This window comes from Neofelis nebulosa, chromosome 1, assembly GCF_028018385.1.
Source record: "Neofelis nebulosa isolate mNeoNeb1 chromosome 1, mNeoNeb1.pri, whole genome shotgun sequence".
Taxonomy (NCBI): Eukaryota; Metazoa; Chordata; class Mammalia; order Carnivora; family Felidae; genus Neofelis; species Neofelis nebulosa.
This window is the reverse complement of record NC_080782.1, coordinates 25582242-25603044: the sequence shown is the minus strand read 5'-3', so window position 1 is coordinate 25603044 and position 20803 is coordinate 25582242. Positions and strand designations below refer to the sequence as shown.

Below are 20803 nucleotides of genomic sequence, written 5' to 3'. Positions count from 1 at the left end.
TTATTCCACCTGAATTAAAACGATGCTTGAGTCACATCCTAGTTCATGGGAATTATAACAAATGACTACTGAAGCAGACTCATAAGATCAGTGCTATGAACACATTGAGATCATACACAATTAGTGCTACGGTTTGATTTTAAATCTTTATTTTTTTAATTTGTTTTTTGTTTTAAATCTTTAAAATCTCAAAACATACCTTTTTATTTATTTTAGCACACAAAATAATTTACTCATAAAAGTAACATCCGTTTATAGAATTCCAATAAAATTTTTTCAAAACTTAAAAATAAATAGCACTCTTTTGCAATTCTGATTTTACAGAGAAAACTTTTTGGCACATAATGTTCTATCAAAATAGAAAGCTGAATCACTTTGCTTTGCTTTTCACAACAGAAATAGGCATTCACGCTATCAGCCTTGGGAAATTGGTGACGAGAAAAATTCGCAGGAAAATAGCATCATTGGAAAAATGGGATCTGGTGCCATCTATTGAGTGGCAATGGTAATGTGATCTTGGGTATTAGCCATCAAATTAGGTAACATACAATTGCAGTTACATGCAGCTGCACATGTACACATGTGGTCAAGGCCTGACAGTAACATGCAAAATGAAAACAAATGCTATGTTAGGACTGAGGAATGGATGGATGTTTTTTTTCCCCCTTTAAATGCCATCCTACCTTTTAAAGAAGAAGAAATTAGGTAGTGAAAAATAATTGCTGAACATGGGGAATGCTGAAGACGGGAAGACTTTGGTAAATTAAGCAAATGGAAAGTTCTATGATTTAGAGGGACTCAGATAGGGTCTCTTCCTCACGGGGAGGCTGGTGGAAGGCAGTTATGTCTTTGGGTATTTACCGTAGGTCAGAATTAAGGATTTATCTTTTTTTCTACTATTTACATTAAAAGCTAGTTTATTTGAAGAAATTATCAACCCAGACTGCCAATAAAGTGGCACTTAGGAACTGTAATGATAATCGATGCCAATACTGATCACCTGGAGGCACCAAAAACCCTGAAGGGCTTTTCTGATTAGCAAAGAAAATTTTTGTTTTGTTGACTGCTCAAATAGACCTTCTCCATACCAACAATGTGAGTTTGCCACAACAGCTGCACCACAACCCTGACAGTCTTGGAAAGGTAGGATTCCTGCAACATTTTCATGGACTAGCAAGTTTATTTATTTTTTTGGTAGCTTTTGAGAATGTTACTTTCTTATTCTGCCAGGATGCCTTGAGTACTAAGAGGATGCCTAAGACATGTTTGTGGTTGCTCCTTCATAATACTTCTCGTAATCCATAATTTGTTTCTTAGCCATCCCCTAAAGAGGGCAGGGGGCCTTGTCTATCCTGTTCATCACCATATACCCAGCACTTAATTATGTTTGGCACATGTAAATGCTCAATAAATGTCAGTTGGTTGAGTGAATAAATGAATGAATTTTGTACAGTCCAACTGACCTAGGGGGAAAAAACAACCCGCACAAAATGAGGAAGACTATGATGGAAAGGAAGAAAAATAAGCAACAATCAGTTGGAGGGGGGGAGGGTAGAACTGATGTAAAAAAAAAATTGTCATCATTCAACAACTGATAAGATCTGTTTGAGATTCAAACTATCTGAAAGATTTTAACAAAGTTAATATAAAAACAAAAGTCTTCTCTGGAAGACTCATTTATAATAAGTTAATGAAAACCTTGTTATTACATCAAGATGTTATAGGAACCTAGTGTTTTGTTGTTTCAAGATGGAGAACACTCTGCTAAATACACCAGGTGAATGTCTACAGCCCCATACAGGGAGCTCAGCACATTAAGGACTTTTTCTTGAATGGTGTCAACTTGCTCAGAAGGACAGTAATCGTCCAGACTTGACCTGGAACCAAGAAGGGAAAGAAAAAGAAAAATACACATAAATGTGATCATACTGTGCAGTGAGGAAAAGTTTGCATGTGTTGATTTCAATATAAAATAGAAACGAAGGTGTACTGAATTTTGGAATAATAACGGTTGGAAGCTACTAAATAGTTACTCTATGTCGGGTACATTACATTATATTCTTTAATCTTCTCAGCAACTCTATGAAATAGGTACTTTTACTATCCCTTTAAAGGAATCTAAACAGAAAGATTAACCTGTATAAGTCACATAGCTAGTAAGTGCTAGTGACAGGATTCAAAATGACACAGCATGCTTCAAAGCCTCAGTGCTTTATCATTAGACTGCTGTTTCCCTTAGAGGGAGATATGGGAAATACTGGGGGTTCTTAAGTGGGTGGACATCTTTCCTATCCTTTTATTATGGGTACACTAGGGCTAGAAATTACAAGGGTAGAGTCTTCCCAACTGATAATAGGTTTCTACTTCTACAAACTTTGTTAACAAGCATACAGAATTATCCAGAATCAAATGTGGAGATGTGCTGGTATTAGGATTAGTTTCCTAGATGGTATTAAGGAGAAAAGAGCAAAGTAGGATAAGGCAGGAATCTGTATCTTGGTGACTCTTTATAGAATCACCAACTACAACTTTAGTTACCAACTAGTTACAATGTCACTGACAATTACAGCCATATTAAGTTCTGAAATGACTTGATCAGCGTTTCCAGGTTCTGGACTTGGGTGAGGAAAGCCATTTGAGGAGGATGGAATGGAAAGAGTGGCATAGAAATCTTTATGGAAGGAAATGGAGGGGTGTCTGGACGGCTCAGTCAGTTAAGTGTCCAACTCTTGATTTCAGCTCAGGTCATGATCTCCCGGCTGTGGGACTGAGCTCTGAACTGGGCTCTGAGCTGACAGTGTGTAGCCTGCTTGAGATTCTCTCTTTCCCTCCCCCCCCGCCCCACTCTCTCTCTTTCTCAAAATAAATAAAAATTAAAAACAACTTAAAAAGGGGTGACTGGGTGGCTCAATTGGTTAAATGTCCAGTTTTGGGTCAGGTCATGATCTCACTGCTCGTGAGTTTGAGCTCCACCTTTAGCTCTGTGCTGACAACTCAAAGCCTGGAGCCTGCTTGGGATCCTGTGTCTCCCTCTCTCTCTGCCCCTCCCCGCTCATGCTCTGTCTCTCTCAAAAATAAATAAAAAACATTTAAAAAAACACAAAAACTTAAAAAGAAAAGAAGGAAATGGAATTAGTTATCTAGTCCTTGTCACAAGTATTTTAGACCTAAATAATCTGTGAGACATAATCTGTGAGACTTCTGATAAACTCTATTCTCTGGTGATCAGGTTATTTTTGAGACTAGATGTAAATATTTAACACACAATAAATAAGACAGAGCGATTAAAATTATTAAATACTACCTAATATATACATATGGATAAAGACCTACTTCAAGAAAGTATCATATATAAAAGTTTAATTTATAAGCCTCAATCAGTCAAAGCTTTCTGGCTTCTTTAAAACAGTTAGAGTAGTTCTTGATGGAAACTACCCCCAAGATGTAGTTTTGGAAATCTGTTGGTGCATTTTTGATTGTCACAATGACAACCGAAGGGCCAAGGTGAGAGGACAGGGCTGCTAAAATGCTTGCAACATGCAGGACAGTCCTGCACTATGAATGTGAATATGAATACTTGTCCTGTGTCCTACATACTTTTTTCCAAAGTTCATGGAGCACTCACATAAGTGAAAACCATTTTTAATTTTTTGAGCCTAGAATTTAATACTCTTTTACATAAGAACAAAGTATTTTTGAAAATGAATTAAATATAAACTAAATTTCCCAAGAATGCAACTACTCTGTATATTGAGGGAAGATTGGACTTTAAGTTTAGAACTTTACCAGGAAATTGTTATGACCAGAAAAAACATGTCACATGGGGCACCTGGGTAACTCTGTCAGTTAAGCATCTGACTCTTGATTTCAGCTCAGGTCATGATCTCACAGTTCGTGAGACTGAGCTCCACATCAGGCTCTGTGCTCACAGTGCAGAGCCTGCTTGGGATTCTCTCTCCCTCTCTCAAAACAAATAAATAAACTTAAAAAAAAAAAAAACATGTCACTATGACAGTGCTGTTAGGGTATTTGGCCAATACATCACGTGATTATCTGTCTGCATTTGTAACTGTTACATTTTGAGACTCCTTGTAAAGATGCTAGTCTTGTGTGGCATTTTAATACATATTATTTTATCAATTACTTTTATTTCTTTTATGTTAGGATTTTCTTGTGTGTACACACATATAAACATATGTTTAAATTATGTGTACAGGTATATTATTGCTATAGAATAAATGTTTGTGTCCCCCCCCACATTCGTATATTGAATCCAATCCTCAATGTCATCATATTTTGATTAGATAACAAGGGTGGACCCCTCATGAATGAGATTAGTGCTGTTATAAGAGACCCCAGAGACCTCCTTCATGAGGTTTACAGGGAGAAGACGGCTGTGAACCAGGAAGCAGGTCTTTACCACACTGAATCTGTTAGTAACTTTATCTTAGACCACCCAGCCTCCAGGACTGTGAGAAATGGATTTCTCTTGTTTATAAGCCACCTGGTCTATGGTATTTTTGTTAATGCAGCCTGAATGAACTATGTAGGTTAGATCACCTATGAATTTCATTTCAGGATGGTAAAAGGATGTTACAAAATATTTATCATAAAATATATAAAGTACTAACCTCATAGTTCCATACAAAACCAGCCCAAAGATGAACACAGAAAAGTTTCATTAAATTGTTGTAACTATTCAGCAATTATGTTCAAATTTAAAAAAATGGCAGCAGCTAAATATTCATTTGTAGGACAAAGAAATAGGAATTCCTGTGTTCATCTGAATAGTATCACCAACTTCAAAGACAAGATAATAAGAATTGTATGTTTTTTGCCAACCATCACTAAGAGGAAAGAGAAAATACAACATCTGAATTTTGAGCTGAGTAGGTAAAAAATTGGTTAGTAATAGTAATCATTAGATTAACCTGTGGAAACTGTATTAATTTCTTATGGCAGCTGTTAACAAATTGCCACAAATTTAGCAGCTTAAAGCAACACAAAATTACTACCTTACAGTCTTGTTGGAGATGAGAAGTCCTAAAATAGAGGGGCTAGCAGGGCTGCATTCTTCTCTAGGTTCTAGGGGAGAATGTTTGTCTTTCCAGTTTCTGGAGGCTGTCTGCATTCCTTAGCCTGAGGCCCTATCCTCCATCTTCTAAGCCAGTAGCCTAGCATCTTCCAATTTCTCGAATTCTGACCCTCTTAAAAGGACCACTGTGATCACACTGGTCCACTGGATAATCCAAGGTATTCTCATTTCAAGATCCTTGAGTTAATTACAACTGCAAGGTCCCTTTTCCTATAGAAGGTTACATATCCGCAGGTTCTGGAGATTAGGATGTGAACATCTTTGGCGTACCACTATTCAGGCTACCACACTTACCTTGCAATTGTCACGAGAGTAGGTTTTGGTAAATTTTTCAGTAAATAATATACAGACTGAATAAGATACTCAATTTCTTGTTCTGTGCTGATATGGTGAGGAAGTTCTGAATAATCACAGGTTAGACCAGCCTGGTGAACCTGAAAATAAGAAAATTAAGAATTACACTATAAGGCTTTATTGTTTTTAAAAAATTCTTTAACCATTAGAGGACTTGCTGATACATTTTTTAATAATATGTGGACTGGGATTGTTTTTTCCTTAACAGCTTCTGTGTCACAGAAGTTACCTATTCTCTCAAGTTTTGAAAGAACTGGCCTGTACATTTGTTTGGGCCTGATGCCTTTTATAGGAATAACTCCTTAACTATTTTTTTTAATTTTATAATTATGGATTAATTCAGTTTCTGTCTTTACTTGAGTCTATTTTGACAATTCATATTATCTAGCAAATTATCTATTACACCTAGATTCTAAAAGCTGATATAAAATTGTACATAATATTCTGGTTTTACCTTTTCTTTCAACATATTATTTTATTTTTAAAATACATGCATGTAGTGCTATATTCAAAGTTTTAAGAGGATACAAGGGAGAGTTTTCCTCCTGTCACCAGTTCCTTATATACCCTTTATGTACAATCAAATAGTACTGACATCCATTTATGTGTCTTAAATGTAAATGACTGATGTTCCAGTCTCATAGCACTAAACTGTGCCTGAAAGCTAGAAGTGGCTCACAGGCTAACATTTTATATCCTTTGCTTGAAGTTTTGAAAACTGGAACTCAAGTATGTCACTGTTTTGCCTACTGTATATAAGTGCAAAGCATGGAAAAAAACCATTAATCTGATATTTTATTGGAGGTTCTGAATACACATCAAAAATTTAACTAGGAACAATCCACGTAGTAAAATGATACGAATGTTCTTTTCTACTGAACTGATCAAAACACTTAGTGTTCTAACCCTGCAGCTATAGGCACATCATATTTGATTACATTATCTGCAACCAAGCCCATGCCATCCCTTCTGTCTTTCAACAAACAATGTACAAACCACTCCCAACCAGTGGAAAATCCAGATGTAATATAATGATTATAGCAGACCTGCATGAAGACACATTCAATAATGTCATGTGAACTCAAAACATTTTTAAATTTTTTTTTTTCAACGTTTTTTGTTTATTTTTGGGACAGAGAGAGACAGAGCATGAACGGGGGAGGGGCAGAGAGAGAGGGAGACACAGAATCGGAAACAGGCTCCAGGCTCCGAGCCATCAGCCCAGAGCCTGACGCGGGGCTCGAACTCACGGACCGCGAGATTGTGACCTGGCTGAAGTCGGACACTTAACCGATTGCGCCACCCAGGCGCCCCTCAAAACATTTTTAAATCCTAAGGATCTTCTAACTCTATCACTCTTAATAACTGCCATGAAAAAAGGGGTGGACTAAGGCATTTGGACTAGCTCCAATTTAAGCAAAATATTCTTTTGCTAATATTTTTTATTCTTATAAAGTTGGCATTAAATCAATACATAAACTACAGTTCAAGTAAGGTGGTTTAATTGTATTCCATAACTAAATAAAACACTAGAACAAAACAATTTATTGGAAGTAAAAGCAGCAGCAGGAGTAAAAGAAGAAGACTTAGAGGTCTTAGTTTTAGCACAAAATCTGAGAAAAGGCACTTGAACTTCAAATAGGAAATTTTATGCCTCAAATACTGAAAAATGATATAAAAATAAAAGAAATTATCACTAGAAGTATTCACTTTTGTCATAGCTTTCAGGTCACTGTTGGCAAACAAAGTCAGCAATACAGCTGATACGGCTGAGATGTACTTGTCAGAACACTTTCTTTTATCTTCCTGCTTGGTTTTTATAATCAGGAAAGTTTTTAGAGGGAGGAAAGAAAGAAGGAGGAAGGGAGTATAAAAATGAATCAATAAAGAAGGGACACCTTTAGAAAGCTTATTTTTTTGGAAAACTTTTCCAATGTTCTGACTTCTAAGAAGTGTGTATTTTTTCATTTCTTCTCATTTTTTAAAAAGAATTCATTTACACTTCCCTGGTACACAAATAAAAGCAAACCACTTAAATAAAAAGTACTTTTTCTACCCAGAAAAATGTCTTTCTAAAGGGTCAATTTTATACTGCAATATATTTACCATTTCATAGTCTGGTACTTCCATCCGTTTTTTCAAACTCTGTACAAGTGGAATTAGTGATTCCATTCTGGAAAAAAGCCACCCCTCAATTAAACATCACACCACCTCAACTAAAATTACAGAAGCAAATGATAGATACGTAACATTTAAAGTATATCTTTAACAATACATTTCACATAATTGAGAAATGAAAGATAAAGACATTCAAATATCATCTTAAAATATTAAGAAATAAATGTTGTTTTTTCTTACTTAAAAAAGTATACATTGTGTTAAACGTTGAAAATTAACACTCACGAAACTAAGATTTTCCTCTTTTTTAAAAATAGAAGCTCTACTGTGATTTAAAATTATTTTGATCAATAAGAAAACTAAGTGCCTTGAGCACATGGTGTTGAAAAAGTTACCCAAAAGTTCAAAAAAAAATTAAGAATATATTTATTGACATACACAATTACACCTGGGAAAGTTCTATACCATTTAGTATACTAACACTAGTGCCTTTAAGTCATTTAAATTTTATTTATTATTTATTTTTGATGCTTTTTATTTTTGAGAGAGTGCACGCAAGCAAGCGGGGGAGAGGCAGAGAGAAATGGAGATAGAATCTGAAGCAGGTTCCAGGCTCTGAGCTGTCGGCACAAAGCTTGACATGGGGCTTGAACTCGTGAACCACGAGATCATGACCTGAGCAGAAGTCGGACTTTTAACCAACTGAGCCAACCAGGTGCCCATTATTAAATTTAAATAGAACTCTTTGGGAGGCCTGACTGATGTTTCCAGTATTTTGCCTTCCCCATCAATATCTATGCAACTGCTAGGAGGGAAAAAAGAAAGCAAGAGGGGGTCATGGAGACCTATCTATCCACTCATTCTGTTACTCTCTTTTTATGAAAAAACTTTCTGGTCTTCTAGACCCTAATCACCTACTTTATTTAATTCTTTTTTTTTTTTTTTTTTCTTTCTGAGGGTAGGAACCCCTGCCCATTTATTATTATTTTTTTAATATGAAATTTATTGTCAAATTGGTTTCCATCTACTTTATGTACTTCTTAAGGAACAGTGAAGACTCCTTCATGCTGAGGGTCTGGCTCTTCAGGGGCATGGTAAATTTGGGGAGATTCTTCTTGCTGTCTCACCCACTTTTCCTTTGTGCTATTCTATTTTCCCTCCATTCCAATCATGGTCTGGACTCATTTCTGTTGTAGCCTCATTGTTTCTTCAACTCTGTGACAGAACTCTGCAGGTGCTGAAGAGTTAACTGGGCATGCTTACCAGGCACAGTGGGTTTCAGTGAAAGTGGCCCCATCTATAGGCTAAATCCAGGAATCCAAGGTTTTCATGCTATTTTAAGTTTTAAACTCGGCTTGAGACATCACAAATTCACAAAATAGTAGGTACTTTTCAATGTTTCTAGGAAGAATCATGTTCTGTGAGATATTTCTAGATCTCCCTCTTCCATCATAATTTCAAGAAGGAGGGAATCATTTTTTGAATGAGTTCCCTATACTGAAGAAGAAGAGCATTAACTGATGTTAAAGTGCCTGGTCAATATTTATTGATGTGATGAATACAATTATGGTTTTTATTCCATACTACTCTTTTTTTAGAGATAATAAAGTTTTATAATGTTTATATTTCAGGGAGGTCTCCCAATATTTGAAACAAAAATTACACTGAATATTTTGAATAGGTAATACATACACATAGCAAAAGATGTTTCTCCCTCATAACTTCATCTATTAGCCATACAATTCCTCTCTCCAGAGGCAACCTCTATTCCAGTTTCCTATGTATTCTTCTAGAAATCTGATGAATTATTACCAAGAACAATGACATAATAAGCCTTAGTGGCCCAAAGTACTATGATTCTAACTTTCTAATTTATGTTGGTATCTTATGACTGATTTCTTACATTTACACTGTGGAGAATAATCTGTTTGTGAGAGATCAATTTGAAAATAAGCTGGTTCTGGTCTTCCTATGCTCATGGGGACAAAAAAGTTGATGTCTGATGGTTCCATTTTAGTTTTCAGGCTTTTTGTTGAGTCTATATGATTTAAAGAATTATTTCAAAGACTCAACATCACTAATCATTAAGGAAATGCAAACCAACACCACAGTAAGAAATTACCTCACATAAGTCAGAATGGCTAGTATCAAAGAATAAGAAAAGAACAAGTGTCGGTGAGGATGTGGAGAAAAGGAAGCCTTTGTGCACTGTCTGTAAAAATGTAAACTGGTACAGCCACTATGGAAAATAGTATGGAGGTTCCTCAAAAAATTAAAAATAGAAATACCATATGATCCAGTAATTCCACTACTTGGTATTTATTCAAAGAAAACAGAAACACTAATTTGAAAAGATATATCCACTCCTATTGTTACTGCAGTATTATTTGTTATAGTCAAGATACGAAAGCAACCCAAGTGTCCAACGATAGACAAATGAATAAAGAAAATGTAAGACAGATACATGCACATACACATGTCTATGTATACAATGGAATATTACCCAGACATAAAAAAGAATGAAATCTTGACATTTATGACAACATGGATGAACCTAGAGTATCATGCTCAGTGAAGTAAGTTTGATAAGTACCACATGATTTCACTTGTGCAATCTAAAGCAGGACAAATGAACAAACAAAAACAGAAACAGACTCATAAATACAGAGAACCAGTGGCTGCCAGAGGGGGTGGGGAGACAGGTGAAACAGGTGAAGGGGATTAAGAGGTCCAAATTTCCAGTTATAAAAATAAGTCACAGGAATAAAAACTAAAGCATAGGGAATACAGTCAATGGTATAATAATATTGTATAGTAACAGGTGGTAACCACATTTATTGTGGTGAGCACTATAGAATATATCGAATTGTCGATTCATTATGTTGTATACCTGAGACTAATATAATATTGTACGTCAACTACACTTCACTAGAAAAAAATAGAATTAGTTCCAAGAAAAGTAACTACACTATTTATGTCAACATTCTTTCAAACCTGCTTTTTAACACTAAAGGCACTCTTCACCCCACCCTATAAATCGACAAATGATCACACGAAAAGAACTTTCTCTTCATGTTTTCAAGGTAATGTTAATGCTGAGACAATTGGCCAAATAGATGACCTGATGAAGAATCCAGTTGTCAAATCGTGCTTCCTCATATGATGGGCAGTTTTGACCTTGTACTCATATTGGGTTATCCTTAAAAGGAAGCAAATTTTCACATTTTAATTTACCAATCTAGTAATTTACTTTTTTATTGATAGGTTAATTTTTTTTTTTTTTTTTCTTACTCTCCTTTGAATGGGGGCTGTCTTACAAATCATTAATCTTCTGTAAGACCCAGTACCACATCTTATAGGGGCAGCTACTGCACAATGATTAAAAGCATACCCACTTACTATGGGACTCAGAGCAACTTAAACCTCTGTGTCTTAGCTTCCTCACCTATAAAATGAACACAAAGTCTTAAGATTATTAGAAGGAATAAATGAGATAAATGCAAGAAAAAAATCTTACAACTGGACATATAGATAGCACCTAGTAAAGGCTAGCTATTGCTAGTAAATTTGTGTTGGCATTTTTTTTTTTTAAGATACTATTTTTAAGTAAGCACTACACCCAATGTGGGGCTCCAACTCACAACCCTGAGATCAAGCATCACATGCTCTACAAACTGAGCCACCCAGCATCCTTGTGTTGCCATTTAATACTAATTTTTAAAAAGTAATTTATCTAGCAAACTTAACAATATATCTAGGACTGAAATAAAGTTGGGTAAAAAATGTTTCAAGGTCTTACCCAGGGTTTGAAGCCCATTTCTGTACCGTTTCTTCATCATCACCATCACACAAATCAGCAAAAGCAGCTTCTAAATCTTCTAACTGATGAATTCGAGTATCAACACAATCTACCAAATCTTCCTTTAAGTACATTGAAAAGCCAAGATTATAATTTTTCTTTGAAAAAACAAGTGAAATTCCATTACAATGAAAATATCAGTTCAATTAGTTAAACCATGACTTGTAAGTACTAACCATGGGTTTACCCAATAAACACACAAAGATTCTGGTGAGATGTCCGAGAGCACTCTAATGGGCTATAAGATATTATTAGATATGTAACACACAAAACGCAAAAGAAATAAATGAAGGATACCTCTGTCAGGTTGGTATCAGGCTTTTTAAATTGGTACAACTCTTGTAAGATTTTGTATTCTTCCTGGAAAACAAAACAAAAACCCATATAGTAGGGGAAAAAAACCTAATTTTTTTTGATGATATTCTTTAAGTAAAAATGGCTGTGATATTAGGAAGATAGATAATTATTTAAAAATCAGTCTGTGAAAATCCAGCAAATGTGTAGTTCAGATATCATTATAAACACTGTCATTTCTATACTGACAAGAATGTATGAAATAGCTATGGAAAAGACTTGATATGAAAGAAGATTTTTAATATTCTACTCTACAAATTGGTACATCCTAGGATCTAAACAGGTTTTCGCTATTTACAGGAAATATACATGTCCTGAATAACAAAAGAACGCTCCATGTTCATTTTGCAGCCCTTTCCCTAGCTGCAAAAGAGAACCCTGAAATTTAAAGGTGATAGGGGAGGCAGTTACAATGGAAGAAGGATACTTTCTAAGCACTGACTTTGCAGGAGAGTGTCTCTCTTCATTCAGCACACTAAATAGCCCCATTATACATGGGTATATCTGCTCCAAAATCCCATTTAGGAGTATTGTTGAGAAGAAATTATATGCAAGAGCTGAAGTTCACAAAGCACAGTGTTGTGCCACTACCCTCACTGTAATAATCCTGTGACTTGGGTGTGAAAGTTAAGTAACTTTCCCAAGAAGCGATAAGCAGAAGCAACAAACAGAACTTAACTCACTCTGGACTTCTGCACATGCTCTTTAAAAAAGGTAAACAAGTGACTTTAACTACATTAAAAAAAAGTCTATTAAATTATAAAGTACACTACATGCTCTTTTCCAAAAGTTCCATAGTACCAAATGGTATAAAGGATACAAAAATCTCCACTACCCAGGTTTCCTGATAGTACTGGAAAAGGAATACCTGCCATTAAGTTCCTTATGTAACTTTTTAGAAATTTTCATTAAAAATATTTGATGAGTATATTTGTAAAATAAATTCCTAAAGTCAGTTTCTTCAGCTTTCAGACATGCCTATTCTTCAAGTTTTCTAAATAGCTCTAAGGTCATTTCATAATTCTAAGAACTTGTGGTTATAGTCACTGGCTCCAAATACAACAGCAGGAAGAAATAGAGAGCAATTTTTCTCCCTTATTTACAAGTTGGGAAAATACTCTAGGTCCCCCCCCATTCTTGTTCCAGATTACACTAAATCCTCAAATCTTACCTATTTTTAATCATTACCTACTTAGAGGTCTTTAATAACTTAGATAAACCACCATGGCTTCTTATACATACATATTATGATTGTAAGGTGCAACATCGTTGTTATAATCAAACACTGAATTTGGGTAGAAAAAATACAGTTGATCTGAATCACTGAAATAGGTCTGAATAACCTCCCAAATGTTGAAGAAAGCAGTTGTGCCCATAAAATGCACCTAGGAATGCTCATTTGGATCATGAATTTACCAGTTTCTTAAATGCCTAGTTCCATCTCAGATCTGTGCATACTAATATTGTCTGGTGATTTGCATTTAAGATCTGATGAGGTGCCCTGCGGAGTAGAGGCCTGAATCATTAGCTGCAAATAGTACATGTGTGATCAGGCACCTGATTGTTCAGTGAAAAATCTGTCACACAGGGCTTTCTTTACATGTATAGAATATCTCTGGAAAGATACACCAAGAAACTGGTGATGTTTCTTTCTTAGTTTTTTCAACTACCCATGTACGTATTACCTCAATAAACACAAAATAAATACTATCTAGAGCAGGGATTTGCAACCCACAGCTCACAACCTGTTTTTGTATGGCCTTCAAGTTAAGAAAGGTACATATAAACTTCAATTTAAAAAAAGGTATGTATAATTTAAAAATGTTTAAATACAACAAGGAAGAATGTGTGATAGAGACCATATGGGACCCCCAATAAAGTAATTAATATCTGGTTGCTTGCAGAAAATTTGCTGAGCCCTGATCTAGAGAAATGTCATACAATTCTCAAGATCTACATTTTAAAAATGCCACATGTTTACCTGAGTGAACATTTCTTTGAAGGGATTCTTGACTGAAAAAAAATCCAAGTCAATATCCAAAACAAATGCATCCCCTTTCCTCAAAATTTCTAGAATTTCCCCAGTGCTGACTGTTGTCTGGCATTCTTGGCTTTCAGAAAAGCATGGATGTGACTGTTCTAGGCAAGTTTGGCCCTTCTTCTGTGTCACTGTGTCCTTTTCCAGTCCTTCTGAATAAGAGTCACAGTTAGTAGAGGCAGTGTTTTCTGCATCTTCCAGTGCTAGCTTTGGCTTCTTAGCAGAAGACACCGCATCATTTTCTTCTTGATTGTTACAGAGTTTGCAAGGTTTCACCATAATCACATCCAATTGCAAAGGTTTTTGGTTCTCTAACTGGTCTTCAGTTACATAAAGACCGTCACTTAGAAAGTAATGATCTGTACTTGTAACCCTGCATTAGAGGAAAAAACTATTTTAAAGACAAATGGACAAATTAGCTGACATTTCATATAGTATTTCCAAAGCACTCAGAAACATAACAAAGAACATATTTAACAAAAGCTAAGAGCTATCCCTACTTTTTGTAATTCCTGTTCTTCTGCAGAAATAGCATTCCCCAAATTTTTAGCTGGGCACACAACTGCCCAAAGTAAAGACTGTTAAGTAAAGATTTCATAATCTACCTTGCAGCCAGGTGTGGCCAGTTGACTAAGTTCTGGCCTAAGGCTGTGAATGGAAAAGAAGTGTATAAAACCTTGCTCTCCTTTCCTCACTGACTGGCATATGAACATGGAAGTGGCAAGCCCACCTTGGACTATGAGGACAAAGGCAATACTCTAGAGATGAAGCAAAAAGATAAAAGGAACTGGAGTTGCTGAACTGGTAAACTGCCACAAAGGCCCTGGGCTGCATGTGGTAAACTCTCATATGAGAAAGAAATAAATGATCTTCTTTAATTAACCTAGTGTGTGTGTGTTTTCTTAACTTAAAAAAATATTTATTTTTGAGAGAGAAGAGAGGGAGGAGACAGAGCGTGAGCGAGGAAGGGGCACAGAGTGAAAGAGACACAGAATCTGAAGCAGGCTCCAGGCTCGGAGCTGTCAGTAGAATCTGATGCAGGGCTTGAACTCATGAACTGTGAGATCATGACCTGAGCCGAAGTCGGATGCTTAACCAAATGAGCCACCAAGGGGCCCCTTTAAGCTAGTGTTTTGGAGCTCAAATCAGCTGAAACTTTAACCAAATAATCACTTACAAGAAAAATTGTATCTGGAAATAATTTCTGTTAACAGAAACTCCCTCCGATGTGTTTCAAAGCTTTGTCAAATTTTATATGAACATATTTTAATATGAAAAGCAACTTAAAAATGTTATACATATGCAGAATGCATTTTACAAGTTACAGATTTCTACTCAGTAAGTTCTTAGCTTTTCACTATTTTATGCCTTAGTAAATACTTTGAAAAGCAAAACTAAGTGCTTCTTCCAGAGGCAGGCTCTATCCAACTAAAATAAAGGTCAATATTTATTTTCTACTCCCCCTCCTCCAGTTATACAGCCTTAAATTTAAAAAGGTATTAATTTTCCAAAATAAGATTAATGACATAATAAAGCTAATATCCAGGCTTCTTATAAATTATGCCATCCTAAGAAAGACAAAGCCTGTATCCTCCAAACTAAATTTGCATTCTTCTTTTTTTTTTTTTAATTTTATTTTTAATGTGTATTTATTTTTGAGACAGAGAGAGACAGAGCATGAACAAGGGAGGGTCAGAGAGAGAGGGAGACACAGAATCAGAAGCAGGCTCCAGGCTCTGAGCCATCAGCCCAGAGCCCGACGCGGGGCTCGAACTCATGGACTGCGAGATCGTGACCTGGGCTGAAGTCGGACGTCTAACCGACTGAGCCACCCAGGCGCCCCTGCATTCTTCTTCACATTCATCTCATCACAAGAGAATGTAGAAAGTCAAGAACATGTTGATATTTATAAAGACAATTACAGTATTGCAATACACATAAAACATTGATTAAACTGCTTATACAACAAAAATAGTTGCACATGTAACTCAAGTCAGAGAATGCTGTAATTTAATTTAGGTTAATTACCTAAAGTTAGTCATAGTACTAAAATGAAAACTCCAAATCTACTTTTTAGCTATTGGATTTACAAAAACAAAAACAAAAAAAACCCAAAATGAGATAATTTTGCTTTTCCACTGCTAACTGTTAAATTCAGTGGACAATAGTTATATTGTAAGGAAATAGCATTTCCTTAAATATATAAATCATTAAATATATATATATCTATAAGGTATTTCACTGATTTAACGGAATTAGTCATCAATGGAGCCCGAATTCCAGAAGATGGAGACCATATTATTCAAAACCAACTTGACTAGCAACAAAATATAAATGACATGTGAAGAAGGTCCAGAGACATGAAAGCTTGGTTCCTGGTGTTTTGAGAACTATTTAAATAGTTGAGGCTTAATCTGACCCTATCTGTATGTAGAGAACTTACAAGTTATTATGGGGATTCAAAGTAAGATAAAAGAAGAATTCATTCCCTTTCACACTCACAAATATGATGAAATTACCTGATGGTTGTGGTAGAAGTGTCTCTGCCTACTAAAAAGTGATGTTTTCCCTCTCTGATTTGCTGAGCCCACGTGGGATGAAGCCATAGAACATGAGAAAAATGGCCAGCATAAACTGCAGGCATAATCCAATTCTCAATACTTAATTCTCTGGAAAAGAGATAGAAAGCATGAAAGAAATAGAAATAGAAAGAATAGAAAGAAAGAATAGAAAGCATGAGTGGGTTTTCCAAATGTAATTTCACCCAGAACAAGATTTTAACAACTTTCGTAATGACATCAAGGGCTTATTTCCCTTTTTCATTGTACTGACATTTGCACTAACAGTGCAAAGCAATGGTGGGCTGATGTCCTGAGATTAATCAAGGCAACAGCATCAACTCTACTAGTAGTCACTGTATTCTTCACTACCAAACACCACTGACCCCTCCCAAAGCCAGTTTCATGTAAAAAAAAAAAAAAAAAAAAAAAAAAAAGCCAGTTCACTAGTTTACTAAACCTTGATCCTGAATATACATTTTAAATAGTCTGTGCAGTAAAATGAGAAATGCACAAAAAGTATTTCTGCTACATACTTTGAGGTACCATGGTTGTTTCAAGGAAAAGTACTTGTGACTGAATTGAAAACACCATTTTTCCTGAAAGAAAGATTGATCAACATACAATGGTTATTCAGACTTGAAATTGAATTGTTGGATTTCCACATTCGAACTGAGCTTTAAGAACCACTACTTGTCAAGTTTTGGTATGGTACCGAATATTCATAATTATCTGAAAAAGCTATGAAAATACTGTTCCTAAATTTTCTTCATATAGTTCCACCAAAACAACATATGGCAACAAATTGAATGCAGAAGGAGATAGGAGAAATAGCTGTCTCTTACAAAGGCAAATATTAAAGACATGGGAAAAAAACTTAAATATTGTTATTCTTCTCCCCAGATACTTTGCTTTAGAAAATACATTTTTCATAAAAATATCATATCTATGCTAACACATACAGGTTTATTAATTTGAATGAATTATTACTTTAAACATTTCTCAGTTTTAATTTCAAATATGGTAAATGTCAATAGATGTAACCTACACTTAGAAGAAAGCTCAGTAATTTTTAGGAATATACAAGAATCCTGAGACTAAAAAGTTTAAGAATTATTCTACAACTGTACAGTCTGCATACTTATAACTTTTTTCAATTTCTAAAATATGAAATCTCTAAATTTATAAAAGAGACTAACAACAATGGTAGCGCTACCACATTTCTTTAGAAATTAGTGCTCTAGGGGCGCCTGGATGGCTCAGTGGGTTGAGCATCTGACTTTGGCTCAGGTCATGATCTCATGGTTTGTGGGTTCGAGCCCTGCGTAGGGGTCTGTGCTGACAGCTCTGAGCCTTCAGCCTGCTTTGGATTCTGTGTCTCCTTCTCCCTCTACCCCTCCCTCACTTGTACTCTGTCTCTCATAAATAAATAAATAAATAAAATAAATAGTGCTCTAAAATGGGGTTCTGGAAAAAGTTAACTAAAAGAAATGTAGTAGGCTAAAATTAATTCATGTAAACATCTATCTCTTAATTTTATATTATAAATAAAAGTTACTGCTATGTCACTTTTTACCTGATATGAGTAGACTACATTCTAACAAAATGCATACATAAACAGTGGCAGAATTTCAGAGAACTTTATTACTAAAGAAAGGCTTATAAGTCAATGTTTATAGATACATTAGGTATGATCCTTCCTGTGGATTGAGGTACAAATTGCAAGGTTGGAAGGACAATACTGGAAGAAAGGATATACAAATTAAAGATGTGTTGCCTATATAATTATTGAATAATGTGTTTAAGACACATTATCTTGTGCCTTAGTATTCAGACTTTTTAAGTGGAGGGGTAGGGAGAACTGGCTCAAGTAACATTTAAAGTCTCTTCTACTTCTTTCATTGGCTGGGCCACATTTTTTTTTTTTAAATCAGATTTTATTTAATTAATTAATTAATTAAATGTTTATTTGTTTTGAGAGAAAGAGAACATGAGTGGAGGAGAGACAGAGAGACACAGAACCCGAGGCAGGATCTAGGCTCTGAGCTATTAGTACAGACAGCAATGTGGGGCTTGAACCCACAAACCAGGAGATCATGACCTATGCCGAAAACTGGATGCTTAATGGGCTGAGCCACCCAGGTGCCCCAGGCTACCTGTTTTTGTAAATAAAGGTTTATTGGAACACAGCTACACTTACTTGTTACATAGTGTCCACCGTTGCTTTCATACTACAAGGGCAGAGATAAGTAGTTGCAACGCAGACTGTATGGCCAGCAAGCCTAAAATATTTAATACCTGCCTCTTTATGAAAAAGTCAACAATTGGTGTAATTAAAATAAAACAGGCAAAGAAAAGAAAAAGAAAACACACGAGCTCGGCAAAGTCTAGTTCCCTTAATAGTTCATCACATCTGCAAATTGTATTTCAAGCAAATAAAAGATCTCTAACAGGGGTGCCTGGCTGGCTGTTGGTGGAGCATGAAACTCTTGGTCCCAAGCTCTTGAGTTCGAGCCCCACACCAGGGGCAGAGTTCACTTAAAAACAAAACAAAACAAAATATCATTAACAAAAATCACGTATTACCCAAAAAGTGTTTCCTTGTCAAACACAGTGTCAGCTGGCATATTCACAGGAATAAGGAGGTCTGGATGTGAATCGAAATGCACAAAACTTATATTACTGGCAGGAAGATGCTTTGAGCCAATGGCCCGGTATATGTAAGGCAGGACCTGTAAAAACACACGCACACATTCAGAATTGGCACTGAAATCATGAGCATCCGCTCAGCTGCAGACTGAGAAACAATGCTAAACGTAGCCGCCCGGAGTTCGAAGCGCACCGAATCGTTAAACGGTAGGCAAATACGAAATCTGTTCGTCCTAGGTGGGTTTAGATAACGTTCTCCAGCTTTTTTCCTCAGAAGTTCCAGGTTGCACCTCCAAAGGCCTTAATGGGCATCTCTTGCTGCCATCTTGCCCCCAACACAAACTCAGAAGATGAAGCGGCTAAACAGATGGGCTCTCAGGAAAAGACCGGGTAATGAAGACACATTCTGGCATTAAGGGTGTGTTCAAGCCACCCTGGGTCTCCTGGCCTTTTCCACACCTTAGGATGGTGCAGCCGGGCTAGGTAGTCTGTCAAGCTCTGTGGCTCTACATTTAAACCGGAAATGGACAGCACCGCTTAACCCACGCTTGGCTTTTGCTCAGGTCCATGCACTCTATCTCTAGGTCCTGGGAAACCCAACTTCCCGCCTCTCCTCTTAACTTTCTCCATCCATAAATCCAGAGCCCACTCCTTCCCTCTTTCATATCCGGACAATCCCCAAGGTCTACTACTTTAAAAAAAAAAAAAAAAAAAAAAGTCTTAGATGCATGATCCTCCCTCATAGGCTTCCAGAAGACCAGATAAAGGCACCATTTTAGCTACTCCAAAGTAGCCCTGCCATAAAAAATAGAAAACACCTTCAGTGTTTACAAACGCAGGGCTCTGTGTTAGAAAGATTTATAAGGAAGCTTTTTAATGTTTATTTTTGAGAGAGAGAGAGAGAGAGAGAGAGCGCGCCAGAGAGCGAGCGAGAGACAGAACGCAAGCGGGGAGGGCCAGAGAGGGAGTGAGACGCAGAATCCGCAGAAGGCTCCAGGCTCAGCGCTGCCCGCACAGAGCCCCAGGCGGGGTTGAACCCCCGAGACCGTGACCTGAGCCGAAGTCGGATGCTTAACCGACTGGGCCACCCGGGCCACCCCATATTAAAGGATTTATGTACACACCCAGCACAAAATAATAGCAGCGGCCCTACGGGTGCTAAGGTGATAGTCCCGTTTCACAGATGACAGCCCACATTCTTTGCTAAAACCTTCCCACCTACACGGCAGGACTGTGTTGGAGACGCCAGGGAGAGCTGGAAGCCTCCGTTAAGAAGCAGGTAGGTAAAGGACACGGGACTCTGAAGTCAGAATGCGCAGGTTCGAAGCCCGACGCCACCAGTTGTTGGTTGTGGGATTTCTGGGCAAATCGCGAGGGTTAAATGAATTGCCCGACGCATACTCAGCGAACCATAAATGTCAGGGCCTGTTCCTCCCAATTAGTCATTTTGGTGTTTTTTTCCCCACAGCAATGGAACTCGCGCGGGTAACAAATTCCGATTATCTCTGGCCTTCGATGCCGAGGCTCCGCCGCCTCCCGGGCCCTCACGCGATTCTGCCTCAGGACCCAGCAGTCGCCGGCTCACCTCCTGGTGATCCTCCACGACCCACACTGGGAGTTTGGAGTAGCGCCGGAGGCGAGCGCGCTCTCCCACAGAGTCTGCGCTCATGGTTTCCCTGTGTGCGTCCTCGCCAGCCGCAGTGCCGAGGCTAGGACTCCCGAAAGCGGGAGCTGCGGCCTCACAGACCCTCCCGGGTGGAAACGCGCGCTCACCCGGT

At 37.0% G+C, this 20803-nt stretch overlaps 1 protein-coding gene across 3 annotated transcripts; it reads right to left on the bottom strand.

The window, feature by feature from the left end:
* Positions 1 to 127: 127 nt before the first annotated feature.
* Positions 128 to 20794, bottom strand: C1H5orf22 (chromosome 1 C5orf22 homolog). 3 transcript variants are annotated; one of them, XM_058716517.1, is made up of 9 exons: positions 20611 to 20794; positions 18963 to 19108; positions 16338 to 16487; positions 13762 to 14191; positions 11724 to 11786; positions 11367 to 11488; positions 7556 to 7622; positions 5390 to 5529; positions 128 to 1877 (listed from the first exon to the last, which is right to left on the bottom strand). In XM_058716517.1, the coding sequence occupies exons 1-9, from the start codon at positions 20692 to 20694 to the stop codon at positions 1745 to 1747; spliced, it is 1335 nt and encodes a 444-aa protein (XP_058572500.1). In that variant the 5' UTR covers positions 20695 to 20794; the 3' UTR covers positions 128 to 1744. The 3 variants fall into 3 exon arrangements, with proteins under 3 accessions (XP_058572500.1, XP_058572521.1, XP_058572511.1); XM_058716538.1 differs by lacking the exon at positions 20611 to 20794 and adding an exon at positions 16913 to 16975 and having other exon boundaries at positions 18963 to 19069; XM_058716528.1 differs by lacking the exon at positions 18963 to 19108 and having other exon boundaries at positions 20611 to 20724.
* Positions 20795 to 20803: the final 9 nt, after the last annotated feature.

What these genes read in the sequence shown, in the direction of transcription:
- C1H5orf22 (XM_058716517.1), bottom strand. Translation starts at nt 20,694, where the DNA reads ATGAGCGCAGACTCTGTGGGAGAGCGCGCTCGCCTCCGGCGCTACTCC. An exon ending in TCGTGGAGGATCACCAGGAG is followed by an intron (nt 19,109 to 20,610) that starts GTGAGCCGGCGA and finishes GTGTTTTTACAG; the next exon opens with GTCCTGCCTTACATATACCG. An exon ending in AAGTACCAGACTATGAAATG is followed by an intron (nt 5,530 to 7,555) that starts GTAAATATATTG and finishes TCTTATTTTCAG; the next exon opens with GTTCACCAGGCTGGTCTAAC.